This window comes from Musca domestica, unplaced genomic scaffold, assembly GCF_030504385.1.
Source record: "Musca domestica strain aabys unplaced genomic scaffold, Musca_domestica.polishedcontigs.V.1.1 87, whole genome shotgun sequence".
NCBI classification, from domain to species: domain Eukaryota; kingdom Metazoa; phylum Arthropoda; class Insecta; order Diptera; family Muscidae; genus Musca; species Musca domestica.
Window position 1 is genome coordinate 2,980,516 of NW_026712423.1, and position 19,470 is coordinate 2,999,985.

Sequence of the window (19,470 nt, forward strand, 5' to 3'; positions counted from 1 at the left end):
ACAGGACCACGATTAGGTATAGCCCCCTTATAACTGTACCTCCCTACATTCTGTATTTTAATGATTTTGGCGACATTTTTTGCAGTTCCTAATAGGTACTATAGCCTGTGAAAATCAATTGCCTATGCTGGTTGAGGTCTTCGTATAGCCCCCATATATCGGTACCTCCATATATTCGGTATTTTGAAGATTGTAGGTACAATATTCACCGGAATTGTTTTAAATTTCATTTTTGCAGTTCGTGACGGCCACTACAGCTTGTGATAGAAAATTGCTATTTGGTATTTGAAGTTCGTAATGGATACTACAGTCTTAGACAGAAATTTGTCTGTGAAGGTTCAGGTCTTCGTATAGCCCTCATAGAATGGTACCTCCCGATATTCGATATTTTGTTAATTTTAGCAACATTCTTCACTGGAATTGTTTCAAATTTTGGTATTTGAAGTTCGTAATGGATACTGCAGCCTAAGACAGAAAATTGTCTGTGAAGGTCCATGTCTTCGTATAGCCCTCATAGAACGGTACCTCCCTATATTCGGTATTTTAATGATTTTTGCGATATTATTCACCGGAATTGTTTCAAATTTCGTATGTGAATTTGCTAATGAATATTACAGCCTGTAGTAGAAAAATGCTTATGCAGGTCCAGGTCTTCGTAGTGCCCATATATAACGGCGTCTCCCTATATTCGATATTTTGAAAATTTAAGCTAAATTATTCATATATCCTATTTGCAGTTCGTAACAAGTACTACAGCCTGTGACAGAAAATTGTCTATGCAGGTCCACGTCTTTGTAGATGGACCCCAAAATAACAGTAACTACCTGTATTCGGTGTTTTTAAGATTTTAACAGGATTTTTAAAGGATTCTATTTTTATTTTATTTTATTTTTGAAAATTTTCAAATTCGTTCCAAATGCTGTATGGGACCCAGAATTCATCCCGGCAGAAGTTACGCCTTGTTAACTTGTTAATACTTATACTTTGACCCACTTTACATTTCCCCTAATTATTTTTGGGATTAAAAATTCAATGTGCAACAATTGAATTTCCCATCTCTGCCTTTAAATATTCCGCTCTTATATCCATGGGGTTATGCTTGTTCATTAGTATTGTTGGTCCACCGCCACCACCGCCTACATTCGAATGATGGGTATTTTCATATAACATCGCCATCTACCATTCCATCTCACCAGCACTAGCAACAGCACCAATATTGACCATTGATTATGAGTTGGGTTATTAATATTCCTGCGCATTTGTGATGGACGGATCCCCGTTTGTTGTTGCCTGGCTTCGTTTATGTGCTCAGCATTTAGTGAAGTCGAGTGGCGTTCTATTCTGTCTTTTTTCCTCAATTTTTGCCCGACCAAAGGGAGTTTATTCCAATGTAATTATTTGTATTTGCGAAATTTAGCTTGACGACCGAACTGACCGACCATTGTGATGTGATGTGCGTTTCGTACCGTTTCGTTTGTTCGTCCATCATCAACATCACCATCGGTGCACCAATGGCATAAAATTCATTTTTGTTATGGCTGCGGTCGTGTTTGACCAGGAACGTTGTTAGTATTACTAATGGTCCATCTACAATTACCGCGTTTGTTTTAGAACAGCGAGCAAAAAAAAAATCAATAATGTTTTTGAATATTTAAACTTGATTTTGAAAAGTTTTGGGAATTGATGTGAGTTCATGGAATTGTATTTTGGTTGAGTTTATGTGAAATCGAAAAAAAAAAACAAAATCAATGGCAATGGCAATGCAATATTCGTGGAATTCCTAAAATGATAAGGGGGGTTTAAACTGGCTATGAGAGCAAGCAAATTTGAAATTTTATTTAGAATGGATTTTATTAAAGGTTTATATCATTGATTTTTAAAGGTATTTGTTCTTGAAAGGGTATAGAAATTTAATAGAACAATTTTTTGGAATACACTTCAAGATTTACTTTCTCATCTTTCATTGATATACAGGATGAGATGAAAAAACTGCGACAAAGTCAACATTTTTATATATATATTTTTAAATGTTATTGAATGAAAGCAAAACAAGTTAAAAAGTATCAGTCGGTATTGCCGGCAGATATATACCCTCAGCCTTTGTTCGATTATTTAAACATAATTTGACTAGTGCTACAATTATTCAAACGTTTGACCCTCTATGGAGCAGGTTCCCAAGGAATGGGCCAATATTGTCCATTTCGTATCGGACCCAAAAATATGATATAAATATTCCGACATTTATGATATTGATTATATCGACTCACTCCTTCACTTTATATGAGATATGTAATAATATTTAGGAAGTGTTAAAATGTGCGTGGTTTACAAGATAGAGTCTACCGAAATATTCCACTTTTATACTTCATCTGATACAAATAAAAAATATTGAGCGAAATATTTGGCAAAATTACAAGAAATGGTATTTCTGTCCAATTTTATGCTAAATCATAAATACCGATAAATTTCATATTCATATCAGGCTTCTTATTGAGAGAAATATTTGAACATAGAAATTATTGCTAAATTGTTTCGAAAGTTATAACAGATATAATTATTGAAAATTGTGACTCCAGAAGGGGTTGGCAGATATATATCAACTTCAAAACAGATCTTGTGTTAGCAAAAATATTTGTGTGTGTAAAATTTAAAGAGAATTGAATATTTATTTCGCTTTATTTGAAAGTTTTGTTTTTCAAAATCTTGAACCCTATGTATGGGGGAGAAGAAATGGTTCAATCTATACCACCTTTATAACAGATCTTGTGTTATTGAGATTTGTCAAGTCTAAATGGAATCGGGTGTTATTTTGGCGTTTTATGAGCTTCATGGGTATTCAAAATTTCGACACTTTGTGGGGGAGGTACCAGAAGGAGTGGACTGATACATCCCATGTTCACACCAGATCTTGGGTTTATAAAAATATTGAAATGTGTGAAATTTGAAGACGTTCGGATCCTTACATTACATTATTTGAGAGTTATAATTATTCAAAACTAGCTGGCCCGGTCCGCGTTGCCGGCCCTTACTTTTAGTCTTTAATGCATATTTTTTTAAACATTATAGAATTATGAAAGCGGCACAATTTTTATTATAAGTAAAATAACTCCATAGTAATTTCTAAATAGAAATAAACATTCATGGGAAAAATTATAATAGATAATAATCTACCGTCGGTTTTAGATATTTTGAATAGCCTGATCTTATTTTTCAGCCTAAGGCTATAATTGAGTGTTAAAAACCTGTATGATATAGAACTTCTATAATAGCCCCATGTGAAAACTCAGCTAAATTTTTGGTATTGAATTTCCAATGTTAAGAATACCGTGCTGCGTGGTATTTAGTTTTGTCCACCTCATAATTGAGGGCGGAATGATTTCAAAATAGTCAAAGATAATTGCTTTTTTACACCCATTACCGTGAAATATTAATTAATTTATTTTTGTCATTTAAATTGTGAGTTGGAGAACCCATAAAGTCCATATTTTTCATCATAGTATAATTCAATAACGAACAAAAAAATTAATATTCGTGATTTTTTCATGTTTCTGCCACAATTTGATATTTCGGAGTTTATGGCATGTAGATGTTAATCCCACATCTACGTTCCCAACCAATATTTTCTTGGGAGTTTCAAATTCAATAGTATATCAAATTTTCTTTTCTGACCAAACATTGGTTAGGAAAGCGGATTTGTGGGTACACTAATGTGAGAACTATACTCGAATAAATGCCTATGTGGACAATTATCTGAGGGACGATTCTCTACCCCAGAGTTGCCTAAATACAATTTTTTAGCCAAATCAATTGATGAATGTGGTCAAGACCAAGATGGACTCTACTCCGAAAATTGAAAATATTATGAGAAGAGGTTTTTTACACCCTTAGAAACAAAGATGCCAAATAAAGGCCTAAAGATGAAAAAAATGTCGAAGACCCCGAACATGGCTTAAATTATATGATGGTTATACCAAAACATGATCATATTTTGCGAGAATGGTTTCTTATCAAATTAAAATGGGTGTGAGAAAAATGTGGTTAAAATGTAAACAATACTTGAAATAGGGTTGTACCCTTATCCGTGGTTCATATATCATGACCTGCAAAAGCGATTTAAGACATCTTGAAAGTTTAGGAACAATTTCTTTCTTTTTTCCTAAATGTCCAATTCGCTCTACCATTTTGCACCCTTTATATTCGGTATTTCACTGACTGCAGTTCCAATGAATTGCATTTTGAGTTCTCATTGGGCGGATTATTGCCATATGAAAGATGTAGGTCCACGTCGGTCACTCATTTTATTTTAAATATTATTCATTCAGATTTCAAGGCAATAAAAAATGTTCACTTCAATATAGTATGTCAAATTGAAAAAAATCACACCAAAAAGAAATTTGTTATTAATATTTTTATTGGATACCATTCCAAAATTGTATGAATTGTCAAGCCGTTCTTTAGTTATACCTTATGTAATTTTTTCCCCGATTTGAGAATTTTTGCAATGAGATCTCTTTTTTCAAGATTTTTAGAAATTTTGACTTAAATTTGGTGTGACCGCGTTAAATTATTTCGATAACATATATTTCGTTTCGCCACCACATAATTTGGTACTACACTTCAATGTAACCCGGCTTCTATTTCAGTTCTCAAGAAATCGAGTCAAAATAAATTGGTATTAATATTCGAATCAAAAAGAAAAAAAAAATATTAAAAAAAAACACTACAAATGTACATTCGAAAAAAGTAAGCCAAAATAGAAAAAAAAAATACAAAATAAAACATTACGATTGTACATTTCAGAAGTCAAAATGAAAATGTTAATATATCACATTTTTACGCGATTTTTTTGAATATTATCCTTTTCGGAAAAGAGACAATTCAGAATTTGTATGAATCGTTAAAATCAGATCAGCGGTTCTTGAGTTATAAGCGTAGTAACTAACACAACTTACATTTATATATATAGATGTTGACCCTTTGTGAGGGAGGTAATTGATGGAGTGGACCGATACTGTCCATTTTCGCGTCCGACCTACCACTGACGCAAATATTAGGATTTGCAAAGTTAGCGCTAAATCGGCTAATCGTTTCTCTTTCTGTGCAAAAAATATTTTTTACACATATTTTTTGAAAATTTTGACCTTTTGTGGGGGAGGTACCAAGAGAAGTGGACCGATGTATTATCTCTTAACACCAGACCTTGGGTTAATAAAATTATTGGGATGTGTGGAATTTGAAGACTATCGGACTCTTACAACACATTTTATAAGAGCTTTAATTATTCAAAATTTCGACCCTTTGTGGGGGAGGTCTCTGATAGAGTGGACCAATATTGTCCATTTTCGCACATGACCTAGCACTGATGAAAATATGAGGATTCGAAAAGTTCGAGCAAAATCGGATTAATTTAATAAATTATTTTCTTTGAAAATGTTGACAATTTGTGTGGGAGGTACCAGAAGAAGTGGGCCGATATTGCTCATCTCCAAACTCGATCTAAGTTTGACAAAAGTATTACGATGTACCAAGTTTGAATCAAATCGGATACTCCCTTCGAGAGTTATCGTGCGCACCAGCCAGCCAGACAGACAGACGGACGGACGGACGGACATCGGTAGATCGACTCCAAATGTTCTGAAACGAATTTGGTCCAAAGAGACCTAGGGTCTACGCACGTTTTGACACATTTTGACCGTATCAAATGATATATACCCTCTGTAGCCATATGGCTGAGGGTATAAAAATTCGGACATACCATGAAATTATCGAATAAGTTTAGATTTGTTCGAATTGCTCACCTTTTTCACGAATTATGGCATTCAAACAGCCAATTAAACTGTAACACGCTGCCCGAAGGTTGCTCTGCGGTATTTTGGTCCATTTCCGGCGAAGCACTTACTTGAAGTGATTGACACTTTGGTATCTTTTAGTGCAAAATACTCCAGACATAATAGTCCAACGGATTGGTATCCGGAGATTTTGGTATCCATTGTGTGCTGGAAATGAAGCGAGGAACCTCATTTTGTAACCATTCCTGGGTTGCGAGTGCTGAGTGCGATGGTGGTGAGTCCTGTTGGAATGTCCAAGGTCTGCTTCCAAAATGCTTGCGTGCCCAAGGCTTTAATACATCCTCCAGAATATATTCGCGATAATATTCGGCATTTTCATGCCACAGTTCGGCTGTTATGGCGGCCCACACCATCAACATGGCCGGCTCTTGAATTCTGGTTTCCAACCGAAAATTCACAATTTCAATGTTTTTTAATCGGATGTTTTTTAATCGGAGAAAACCAATTTTGGCAGTTCACCACTTTCGGCGAAACTCTTTAGCTCCTTTGAGTCTATTTTCTTTCTGTTGCGGTGTAAGTTCTTGCACTTTTTAGAATTTCAATGGCTTTACCCCGAGCTCATTTTTCAATATTTGCCGAATGGAATATTGCGATATGTTCAGGTCACGAGCCATTTTTTCGGCCACTGCGACGCGGGTTTCGATCAAGTCGCTTCTTTACTTTTCGAACCGTTTCTGCTGATATTGCTTTTTTCTTCCGTCCACTTCCTTGACGTCAGGCTACGCTTCCGTGATACTGGTAACGAGCAATGGTACGAGATACAAAAGATTTATTCACATTTAAATGCTGGAGTTCTCTAACGACTGTCATTTGTGGTTTTCCAGCCAAATATAAAGAAATCACGCTTGAATTCCAACACGAATAACTTTTTTTCTGGAAAATTCTCACCAAAATGCTTTTGTACGCTTGTAAACAATATAATGAGCTGTCACTGGAATAATTTTAACAGCTGTCGGACGAGTGGCTTAGAAATTACAGTAGTCTGAAGTTGGTTGCAGTTTTTTCATCTCACCCTGTATAATATAATATTTCTTTTTCAATTCTTAAAATTAAAATATAAATAATTTTCTTTTTTTTTGTAGATCCACCCGTCCTATGTGCGTCATTACAAAATTCATCGAGATTCACGTAATGACATGCAAACAGCAACGATTGGCTTACATTTCGTCATAAATGAATATCATTTCGAAAATGGTAAATTAAAGGTAAGTAAAGTTATTGAATTACAATCAAAATCAATGTTGGCACATGTCAGTCTGTGAGTGTGTTTGAATTTATTGTCGGGAAATAAATCTTTAAAATGGTATTTCATTTTTAAATTCAATTTAGATACGTTGCATAGCTGAAATTGGCGACATATACCACAAGTCATCGGAGAAAACTCTACTGGATATGGACTATCATCACAAATATTTGGCCAGTAATACGGTGAACATGATACCCACAGATCATGAACATGACTATGACCAATATGCACTGCAGGATGGTGAAATGTTACGGAAAGAGGATACATATTTTACGCAAATAACGGGTATGAAATTTTTGGAATATTTAATTTCGGTGTTTTTTGAAGAAAAGAATAAAGAGTTTTGAGATTTGGTAATTTTTCTTTTTAGTTTTCTACTCTCCACCATAGTTGGAGTTTGTCATATCGTTTGCAACATCTCGAAATATACATTTAGACCCCACTAGCTAAATATATTATCAATTATGAAATAAAATATGTCAATTTAGCCATGCCCGTCCGTCTGTGGATATCACTCTAGCTTCCGAACGAAATGGAGTAGGTTGAAAAAATTGTACTCAGATGTGTTTGCAGGACTTTTGGTATTGAAAAAGGGCCATTTTGATATAGGGCCCATTTAAATCTTTGTGTGTGTTTTCGTCATAATTCCAAACATAATTTGCTGTTAATTGGGAGTATGTGTTCCAAGTATGTAGGAAACATCCTTGCAGAGAAATGTACGTACGGTTCAAGTTTAGGCATAGACCCCATACATACATACATGGACCCTCCAAATATTCGATATTTTGAGGTCTTGTGACACAGTTTTCACCAGAGTTGTTTGAAATTTGGTATGTATAGTTCGTAATGGGTACTACCTACTATGACAGAATATTTCCTGTATGGACACACGCCTTCGTATAACCGCCATAAAACGGTAGCGCCCAATATTTGGCATTTTAATGATTTTAGCAACATTTTTCAACATAATTACCTCAAACGTAGCATTTTGAGTTTGTAATAAGCACTTGGCAGATAATAGTGTGTAGATGGCCACTGTTCAGTGTAGGCCCCACATAACTGTATCTGTCGATATTCAGTATTTTAATGATTTGTGTCACACTTTTCTTCGGAATTGTTTCAAATATAGTATTTGGAGAGCGCTTTTAGAAGCAGAAAAAAATCGAACAAACTCATATTTTCGATTATGTTCTAATAGGACTGAGCATATTTTCTCTTTCTTTTTAGTTGCATTTTTACTTTGTATAATAGCGTTGTTGTATTTCTATGTATGCGTGTTTTTTTTTCTGTACCATGATCACGACTCCCCTCACCCCTATTTCCCTCCATTGTTGTAAACATTTTAATTGTTGTCTGGACCGGCCAATTGGCCTGCTAGATAGTGTGATTTAACGCCTTTAGACAATTTTTGTTTAGATATGTTAAAGCTTATGCATTCCGCTTTAATTTTTTTTAACTTTCTGAGTTGATTTATGCATGGCAGTCCGTCCGTCCGTCCGTCCATGTAATCTTGTGAACAAAATGCAAGTCGCATTTATTATCCGATTGAGATGAAATTTTGCAAACAATATTTGTTTGGCCCAAGGAAGAACCCAATTGAAATTGGTGATAATCTGTTCAGATTTAGATAAAGCTCCCATATATCTTCCAACCGATCTCGGGTTAATTGTGTACTAAATGGCCAATATAAGTTCTATTGGCCTAAATTTTGATACATCTGACCGAATTTAGTCTAGAAGCAAGTACATCAAACTTGCAAAATCGGTTCAGATATAGCTGTAGCTCTCATATATGTTTCATCTGATTTGGGGTTTTAAGTCCCTCACATGCGTAATAGGCACTCCACAACAAAGATATTTGGCACCAAATGTCAGATACATCCCAGAAATACCTCTATCAAGATCTGTACAGATTTGGATATAGCTTCCATATATATCTTCATCCGATTTTGGGTTAATTGTGCCCCAAATGGCCAATATCAGTCAAATGACCTGAAATTTGGTACATCCGGCCGAATACAATTACACAAAATTTGGTGAAAATCGGTTCAGATATAGCTATAGCTCACATATATATGTTTCGTCCGATTTTGTGTTTGATTCCCTCACATTCGTAATATGCAATCGATAACAATGATATTTGGTACCAGTTATCAGATACAGCCCAGAAATACATCTAACAAAATTCATCAAGATCGGTTCAGAGTTGATCCCATATATATTTTCAACGAATTCGTGTTGATTGTGCACAGAATGGCCACTATCTGTCAAAAAGTTCTAAATTTTGGTAAATCCGACGAAATTCAGCTCAGAAGTAGGTACATCAAGTTTGGAAAAATCGGTTCTCACATGGCTTTAGCTAGATAGGTTTCATCCGATCTGGTGTTTAAGTCCCTCACAATCGTAATATGCACCCACAAGAATGATATTTGGTATCAGATACAGCCTTTTCGTGTTAATTGTGCACTGTATGGCCAATATCATTCCAAATGACCTAAATTTTGGCACATCCGGCCGAATTCAGTCTGGAAGCAAGTACATCAGTGGTACATCCGACCAAATTCAAGCACACCAAATTTGGTGAAAATCGGTTCAGATATAGCTTTAGGTGTTTAAGTCCCTCACTTTCGTAATATGCATTCGACAACAATGATATTTGCTACCAGGTATCTTATAGAGCTCGAAAATACCTTAGCTAAATTTTATTGAGATCTGCTCAGATTTGGATATACCTCCCATATATATCCTTAATCCCTCTGAAACCTAACTATAAATGTTCTAAAGCCTAATGTTGATAGGCGGTATGATCTGCTTCAAACATATTCTTGTGTTACAGGAGCTTTAATTAATATGCATAGTGGTGCAGGGTATTATATAGTCGGCCCCGTTCCACTTTTGGCTTTTGCTTACTGGTTTTATATGAATTTTGTGATGATTTTTGGACAATCTTGAAGTACCAGCTATAATGGACCAAAGTATCCCACTTCATCTAATACTGATAAACAAATATTTAAAGAATATCTAACTATTTAAAGAAAATCTAACTTTTTTTCAATTTTATGTGAATAACCATTTGTGGTGGGGGTACAAGAGAAGTTGACCGATAAATTCCACATTCACAGCAAATCTTTAGTTAAATTTTTTTAGAAATACCACGTTTGAAAAGTATTGCAGACTTGTTTAAAGTTAGGAGAGATATAAATATTGAAAATTGAGCGCCATTGTGGGGAAGGTACCAGAAGGAGTAGACCGATGAACAAAGTTTTTACACCAAATTTTGATTTAGTAAAAACATTGAGATGTGTGAAATCTAAAGAGAATCGGATGTTTATTTCGCATTTTATGATTGCTTTGTGATTCAAAATTTTGACAGCTTCTTGGGTGAAGTATCAAGAGGAGTAGGTCGATGTATACACACTTCTTGTGTTTGATTCTCATATGTGTTATATTCTCGTTCGCTGTTGTTGTCCTACTCAGAATTTCAATGACAGTTTTTGGAATCTGGGTCGCTGCTCGCCACTGATAGCTGGGCCGAGTTTGAAATCTCTCAAAATACTTCTCCAAAGTCATTTTCTTTATTTTCTCGGCGTTTTTCACATTTTGTGTGTTTAATTTTATTTGCGGAAACTCCTCCTAACTCAGGGTTGGGATTCCCTAACGTTGGCAAAAACCTGAATTACTGCAGTCTATTCTGGCCATCTGCCCTTGCCCTTTGTACAACAGACAACTTTACAGTTAGTTCAGTTTACGTCCACACATATGTTTTTACAATAATTATTAGTTGCAATTAAATTTTCTTAACAATTTTAAAGACCTTAGAAAAATTTCAGAAAATTTGGATCCCGTTATATATATTTCTCATGATGATGTATAAAATAGTTCGGAAAGAGTTTACGATTATCTCATAAATAACTTCTTTGGTCTCTGTTAAAGCATATCAACTTGACCGACTTTTTTTTCTTAATTACTAATAATAAACTACTTATAGACTCTCTCATGCTCCTAACTCATTATTCTTATTTTGGTTTTCTCTTTTTCTTTATTTTCAGATTTCTTCAACAACTTTATGAGCTCAAATGATGCCGAAATATCTGCATGGTCTTCGGCGAGTTCAACCAACACCTTGCAGTTGTTATCCTTCTCGACGAGTGTTGTCTTAATTAGCTTTGTGCATTTGTGTTGGTATTCACAAATCGTTGAACGAAACTTTTCATGAAAACATTAACAAGTTAAGAGGACTTATAATAATTAGAATATACACTACAAGCACAACACAAACAAAAGAACACAAGAACAACAAAAACGACAACAACAACCAGAAGAATACAATCCTTAAAGGGTAAATATTTGGATTTCAAATGACAAAAAAATTAAAGAGAAAGAACAGGAGCGGGAAATGGAAATTCAAAAGGATTAAGCGTAAAGTATATACACCTACACAAACACGTTCACAGTTACACATACCATACAACACTACAACAACAAGAAAAACAAATCCACAAAATAAACCTGATTTATTTATAAGTTTTTGTGTTTCATAGTGCCACTTTCAAGAAAATATAAAAAATAAATATACTTAAATATATTTTGTAATATTATTTAAAAAAATAAAGATGAACGAAAATAAACAAAACAAATAGTAAGCAAATCTTATTGTATTATAATTGATAATTATAAAAAATAATAATAAAACGTGTTAAAATTGTAAAAGTGTATAGAAGGTTTACCTTAAAAAAATAAAGAAATTAAATAAATTTGTGAAATGTGTGAAAATAAAAACCCAAGCATGGATTGAAAAGTCGTGGGCCTTGGAAGAATTTTAAATCAAACTGTAATAAAAATAGGCCTTAACATAACCTTCTTTTCTAGGATCTATAAATACACTGTGCTACACAAAAATAATTACAGGGAAAATCTAGCAGAAGAAGAAAGTACAGCTGAAAAGGGAAGACACGTGTTTTGGTGTTTTGAAAACATACATCTAAAAGTAACTAGTGGAGGCAAGTTCCCCCTCTTCCACATTTGTAGACATTTTTGGATTAAGATTCCTCCGAATCCGTGCATTTTAGGTATATAGACTGGAGATATAGCATCAGAATCGGAGGTACCTCCAGAAAATTATGTTTTGAATGCACGTATCTATTGATCGGTTATAGATACAGTTTCCAAATTTAGAATGCGTAACGGAAATCGGTATAAAAATAAATTGACCAAATTATATTGAAATCGGTTCAGATTTGTATATAGCTCCCACATATATTTTTGGTCGATTTCGCATATTAGATGCACCAAACACGATATATATATTCGATTTCAATAAAATTTGGAAAGACTGACGGAATTTGATCAGAAAATAATTTTGCCAAATTATAAAATCGGTTCAGATTCGGATATAGCTCCCATATATATAATTGGCCGTTCTCACATATTTAATGCAACAAACACTGTAATTTTGTCCGATTCCAATGAATTTTGGAATGAATGACCGAATTTGGTTAAAAAAAAATTTGCGAAATCAGTTAAGGTTTGATGTAGCTTCCATATGTATTTTCAGCCGATTTCGTATATTTGAAGCACCAATGATGAAATTTGGAACAAAAACGGTGTATTACTGTTATATGTGGGCTACATGATATCGTGGACGTATATAGATAATTCTCTTTCAATGACTAAAGTACTAACAAGGAACTCGTTGTGCGGATTTTCTGAAAATTCCATTGGGAATGTGGCTAAAACCATTAAAATCCCGAATGTCGGGGGATACCGTTACATGGGGTTTATACGATATTTTGGGCCTATATAGAGAATTCCTTTTCAGGGGTGAAGTGCTCACAAGGAACCCCTTGTGTAGAATTTTAGACAATTCCGTCGAAAAATGCGGCTAAAATAATCGATATACCGAATATCGGGGGTACCGTTATATGGGGGATATCGTGGACCCATATAGACAATTCTTTTTCAGGGCGTAAAGTGCCCACAAAGAACTCCTCGTGTGGATTTTCAGACTATTCTATTAGAAAATATGGCTAAAATCATCAAAATACAAAATAATGGGAGAGTTACAGTTATATAGGGGCTATACGATATCGTGGACCTATATAGATAATTCTCTGCCAAGAAATTTAATTTTAGAACTTTACGCTGATCAAGAATATATTTTCTTTGTTGGGTCTAAAATGATTATTTCGATGAGTTGCAAACGGAATGACGAACTTAATATACCCTCCATACTATGTATGGCGGAGGGTATAAAAAATGTCGTCAAATTAGCTGAACCTGACATATTCACGCGTTTGCGGACCGATCGATTTCTTTGTTTACGCGCCTGAACGAAAAACAAATAAAACAAAAACAAGTAAAACAGCAGCTAAGTTCGGCCGGGCCAAACTTTTAAAACCTTCCACCATTTTAAAGAAACTTGAAACATTTAAAAAAAATCCGTAGAAAAATTAAACTCTTTATATGGGTCTATACGAAGACGAGGCCCTTCATATGTAATTTTTTGTCATAGGCTGTAGTACCAAATTTCGAAACAATTCCGGTGAATTAGAAGTAGAACCATTATGAACTTCAAATACCAAATTTGAAACAATTCCGGTGAAAAATGTCGCTAAAATCGTCAAAATACCGAATACGGGAGTTATCGATATATGAGGGCCATACGAAAACATGTCCTTTTTAACCTTGCTGCTGGCAAAATATACATGTGTGCAACATTTGAGCCTTCTATCTCAATCCGTTCCAAATACAGCGTGATTACAACAGACAGATAGAGAGACACACGTTGTAAACTTTCAAAAAGCCGAAACACTTATCTTTTTTTAGCTCTACTTACATAATCTGCTCTAATCATTGAAAAATTTTGGATTTTGTTGCTCAGAGATATTTAAGAAATCATATACAATATTGACACTACAAGTTTTTAACTAACAAAAATGCCTTTCCTTCATCAAAACCCTAGTGCTGAAAAAAAAAAAAAAACAGGAGTAAAACGCAATGAACTTTCTCAAATAACGACCTTTTCTATAAGGAATTCTCGTTTACAATGAAGAAAACTATTTTTTAATATCAAACCACTTTTGATGTGTTTCTCCCGCTGCGAAATTTTTTTTCCAATTTTTCTCCCCAATAGAGTAATCTATCAATCTCGAAAAGTTGTTCTAATAATTAATTCTAAGCCAAATATTTCCTTTCGCTATCTTGATTTCTGACTATATAGTCATTTTGGTAAACTTCAATATTTAAAGAAGGCCCAGTACTTTTCATCCCATGCCCAACCAACGAAAACGGTTTACTGTAATGCTGCTACAAATTCAACAAGTTGAGGAACTATTATGCTCAAAATAAAGTGAAATACAAAACGAAATACCAAAAAACAAAAGCATAGAAAATAATATTCTAAGATAAATCTCTATATATATATATATATATACATGTATGTATTTATGCATTTAAGTATACATAATCTTTAATTTAAACAAAATACCAATCTATATTTAAAGTAAATATGAACATTTACTTTGTAAGAAAAACAAAAACGAAGGAAACTATAATTAAATAAAATAATAAAAAAAATATATAATTTTTTAAAATAACATGACTTTTTATTGCATTGGGAGATTAATGCAGGATCTGAATTTAAGATGGGATATGGTTTGGTATGTTAAAATTTAAAAATTGATTGTTAAATGGTTCTTTAAAACAAAAAAATTAAAAGGTTACGTTTTTTGAAGAAATAAAACATTGAGAAGTCAAAAAATCAAATGAGAGTTTTGACGACTACCCTATTTAAAAAAGTATCAAATTAAGAAAACCTTTTGTTCGCGAAGCCGGTGTCGGTCATACTTAGACAAGAAAATATCAAGCCCCGGCCGAAAGTCGGAGAAGAGTAAAGCATTTCTAAGTGTTATTCTTCTTTGGCAAAATTATGGAAAAGAGTCAGCTATATTTTGTTATGTATTTTATGGACCCGCATATTGCTAATTTTTTTAAGTAAAAATCGACATAACTCGATGTAGTGGGCTCCGTTATATATGCGGTCTGATGAGGTCAGCTGATGAGGTCAATAGTTAATAGATATAATGCTAGGTGGCTCAAGAAACGTTAATAATATTCAAATTTGTGTTGGATAACGATAGTCTGTTAAATGCATTGGGCCTGTTATAATGGGACTGACGGAGTCTTCTTAATGATAAACAGCTTGGTGATATTCGGATTGATATAGCGGCCTTTTTTACCAGGGGACAATTAATTGCTAATTCGGCTGCCATCGGCTTGATAATACACGATTTGATTAAAGCCGGCTTAAAAATACAGGGTGAGATAGAAAAATGCAACAAAGTCAAACCACATATTTTTTATTTTTTTGTTATTAATTTTATTGAATGGAAGCAAAAAATGGCGGACAAAGCATCAAATTTTAGAATAAGTTTAGATTTGTTCGAATTGGTCACCTTTGGCAAGAAATGTGACCTTCAAACAGCCAATGAAACCGTGACACGCTGCCCGAATGTTGCTCTGCTGTATTTTGGCCCATTCCCGGTGAAACGCTTGCTTGAAGTGATCGACACTTTGGTAGTTTTTAGTGCCAACATTGCTTTCCAAAATACTCCAGACACAATAGTCCAACGGATTGGTATCCGGAGATTTTTGTGGCCATTGTGCACTAAAAATAAAAGTAACCATTCTTGGGTGGCGCGTGCTGAGTGTGATGGCGCTGAGTCCTGTTGGAATGTCCAAGGTCTGCGGCTAAAATGTTTGCGTGCCCAAGGCTTTAATACACTCTCCAGAATATTTTCGCGATAATATTCGGCCTTTATTCGGTTGCCACGGTCGATTAATACGAGCTGAGAGCGACCATCGGCTGTTATGGCGCCCCACACCATGGCCGGCGCTTAAGTTCTGGTGGCCAACCGAAGGTGCACATTTTCAGTTGGTTTACAAACTGCTGGACAACGAATGATTTCTCATCGGAGAAAAGCAAATTCGGCAGTACACCACTTTCGACCAAGCGAAGCAACTCTTTAGTTCTTTTGAGTCTATTTTCATTCTGTTGCGGTGTAAGTTCTTGCACTTTTTGGAATTTCAATGGCTTTACCCCGAGCTCATTTTTTAATATTTGCCGAATGGAATATTGCGATATGTTCAGCTCACGAGCCATTTTCGGCCACTGCGACACGGGTTTCAATCAAGTAGCTTCTTTACTTTTCGAACCATATCTGCTGATGTTGCTGTTTTCTTCCGTCCACTTCCTTGACGTCGGTCTACGCTACCAGTATCACGGTAACTAGCGATGGTACAAGACATAAAATTTTGATTCACAATTAAATGCTGGAGTGCTCTATCAATAGCCGCGCGTGGTTTTCCAGCCAAAAATAAAGCCATCACACTATCACGCTTGAATTCCATTACGAATAACTTTTTTTCTGGAATATTCTCACCAAAATGCTTTTGTGCGCTTGTAAACAACATCATGAGCTGTCACTGGAATAATTGTAACAGCTGTCGGACGAGTGGCTTAGAAATGACAGCAGTCTGAAGTTGGTTACAGTTTTTTTCATCTCACCCTGTATGTGTAATATTCCTCCTAATAAGGTGAATTTCGGCACGTATGATTAAATTGAGGCTAGAAGAAAGCATGCCAAATTCGGTGAAAATCGGTTCATATACAGCTATAGCTCTCATTCATATGTTTCATCCGATTTGGAAATTAAGTCCCTCACATTCGTAATATTCACCAAGAACAATGATATTTGGTTCCAGGTATCAGACATAAGATGCCGCCCCGAAATATCGAGATCGTTTTCAACCGATTTCAAAGACAATCAAGTGGGATCTAGCTAAGTTAAGAATAGCGAAATCGACGTAATTTGTTTTATGCATTTATGAGTAGCTGCATTTATTTAACTGCTACCCAATCCTTGTTTCGAGTAAATAATAAGGTTTCTAACCCTCTAGAATTTGACAGAGAACTATATTGAGCAAATTAAAATACATAAATATATCCTGAATGACTGCCCTACAAACATACGTATACCACGATGGGAAACAATTCTTCGAAATTATCTCACCTCATGTGTAAAATATTTATGCTGTAAAATTTCTTACTTTACCTAAGGAAATTACCAAAAAACGTTAAGTAAAATATATTTTTAATAAACTTTTTACCATTGGATAATCTTTTTAAGGGACTAAATTTCGATATGAATCAACAACTGATGTCAAATAAGTGTTTTAAATATTGGTAACATGTCATGTTACAACCGATGTTTCCCCCTTTCAAAACACATGTGAATTCGTCAGAATAAAAGGCACACTACGGCTTTATTATGTAAATTCCATTTATTTTCCATCGCCATGAAGTGAAGGAAAAATCACTACCTTACTTCCGCTACTCTTGATTTATAGTAAAAAATTCTCATCAGTACATGAATTTCGTTTGCTTGTATGAGCACTTTTATCGTCAGCTGTCAATAGGTATATTGTCTTCATTTATATCTCCAACTCCAGTGAACTTATCTCTCTTTCAACATTTTCACACCAAGACAAACAGGAGATTTTTTCGGTGTATTTGTTGTGCCTTATTTCAAGATTTCATTTTGTTGTTAACCAACCTCACCCCACATGCTTATTTCTTATTTCGTTACACATCTTTTGCAGAATGCATATCAAATAAAGCGTGAAGAAGGAAGATATATACATTATGGACTTCATATCTACACATGTATGTATGTATGTATATAGGTAGCTATGCAATATATGAAACTCGGGGTATAAAAATGTCAAAGACAGTTTTACATTGTTAAGAATATTGGCGACAACAATGCGACACCATCAGTGTCATGGCAAAAAAAGAAAAAAAACATGAAAAGAAAAAGAAACCCCATATTGTGGGGGTGTAGCTTTTAACATCTTCATATGTATGTGTATCTTCCTTATATCCACACTCACTCACTCACACACACACATGAGGAAAACAAAAACCGCTCTTCACGTGTATTTCACTTTTCATTTAGTTACTACCGACAAACACCCCACACAAAAGGGAGCAAATCCGCGTACATTTAAATGACTTACAATGCGAATCGGCTTTGTAAGGTTACATGATGACGACATCTAGATGTATAACTATGTTGAGTAATATACCCGCTTACAAAACATGTTAAATCATTTTGTCAGAGTAAACTGTGGAACAAAATAATGAAATTTTGATATTTGGAAACGTAGTTTATTGGACCTGAACAAAGATTATAACTTGCATTAAATTAAAACACGAAAAATTAGCGTATTTGCTTATATTTTTCAATTGGTATCCGTGATGAAATCGGTCTGCTGAGGAAAACGATAATGAAAATATATTCTGATTCTAGAATACGAGTGGCTTGACAATAACTGAAATTATTTACTTGGCATTTTTACGCTTTACTCCTAGCCTTAATCAAGACGAATATAAGTTGTATGGGTAGACTTTTTCCTATGGGCACATGTATAACGCTGCAACGCTATTTAAGGCATCCTGTATACTTTTATAACGTAATTGTTTACAATTTGATATTTGAAGTTCTACAGACATCAACGTTTTAGTATAGGCACGTATATCGTATACTCATATTTTCCAAGAGTATAATCTGTAACTTGGTATTTTAAAGGAAAATAGATCGATAATTTAGTGAAGATCCTATTATAAGCCGCAAACAAATTCAAGTTTGAAAAAATCGTTGACTTGATCACACGTTATCCGAGTTATTATTTAACTGTATTCTATTTATGCACTATATCTTGTGTTAGTAGGACTATTGGGATTTACCAAGGTTGATACTCATTCCTGTTCTTCATGCCAGATTTTGTGTTGGTAGAATTATAGTGATATGAGAAATTTAAGACAATTTTGTATTCTATAAGATATATGTATGAGCTAGCAGAAGAAGTGAACCAATGTATCTCATCTCCACACTAGATCTGTTATTGGTAGAAAAAATAGGATGTACAGAAAAACAAGTAAAAAAGCAGTAAGTTCGGCCGGGCCGAACTTTGAATACCCTCCACCATTTGAAAGGAATTACAAAATTTTCAAAAAAATAAAATCCATTAAAAATGCAGTTAAAATCTTCAAAATACTTAATATCAAAAGGTGCCGATATATAGGGGATATACGATATTGTGGACGTATGTGGGCAAATCTATGTCTGGGGGTAAAGTACTCACAAAGAACACCTCGTGTAGAATTTCAGACATTTCCGTAGAAAAATGTGGCTAAAATCATGAAAATACCGAATATAGGGGGGTTCCGTTATATGGGGAATATACGATATCGTGGACCTATATGGACAATTCTCTTTCAGGGGCTTAAGAGCTCCCAAGAAACTCCTTATATGGA

At 34.6% G+C, this 19,470-nt stretch overlaps 1 protein-coding gene across 1 annotated transcript in view; it reads left to right on the forward strand.

Annotated features, from left to right (window-relative positions):
* Positions 1-14,474, forward strand: part of LOC101901663 (uncharacterized) — a 145,044-nt gene extending 130,570 nt beyond the window's left edge. The window contains exons 6-8 of the mRNA XM_059131406.1: positions 6,932-7,054; positions 7,179-7,380; positions 11,144-14,474. Of these exons, the coding sequence (XP_058987389.1) occupies positions 6,932-7,054; positions 7,179-7,380; positions 11,144-11,310 (492 nt within the window). The 3' untranslated portion in view covers positions 11,311-14,474. The remainder of the gene's footprint in view (positions 1-6,931; positions 7,055-7,178; positions 7,381-11,143) is intronic.
* The last annotated feature ends 4,996 nt before the right edge of the window (positions 14,475-19,470 follow it).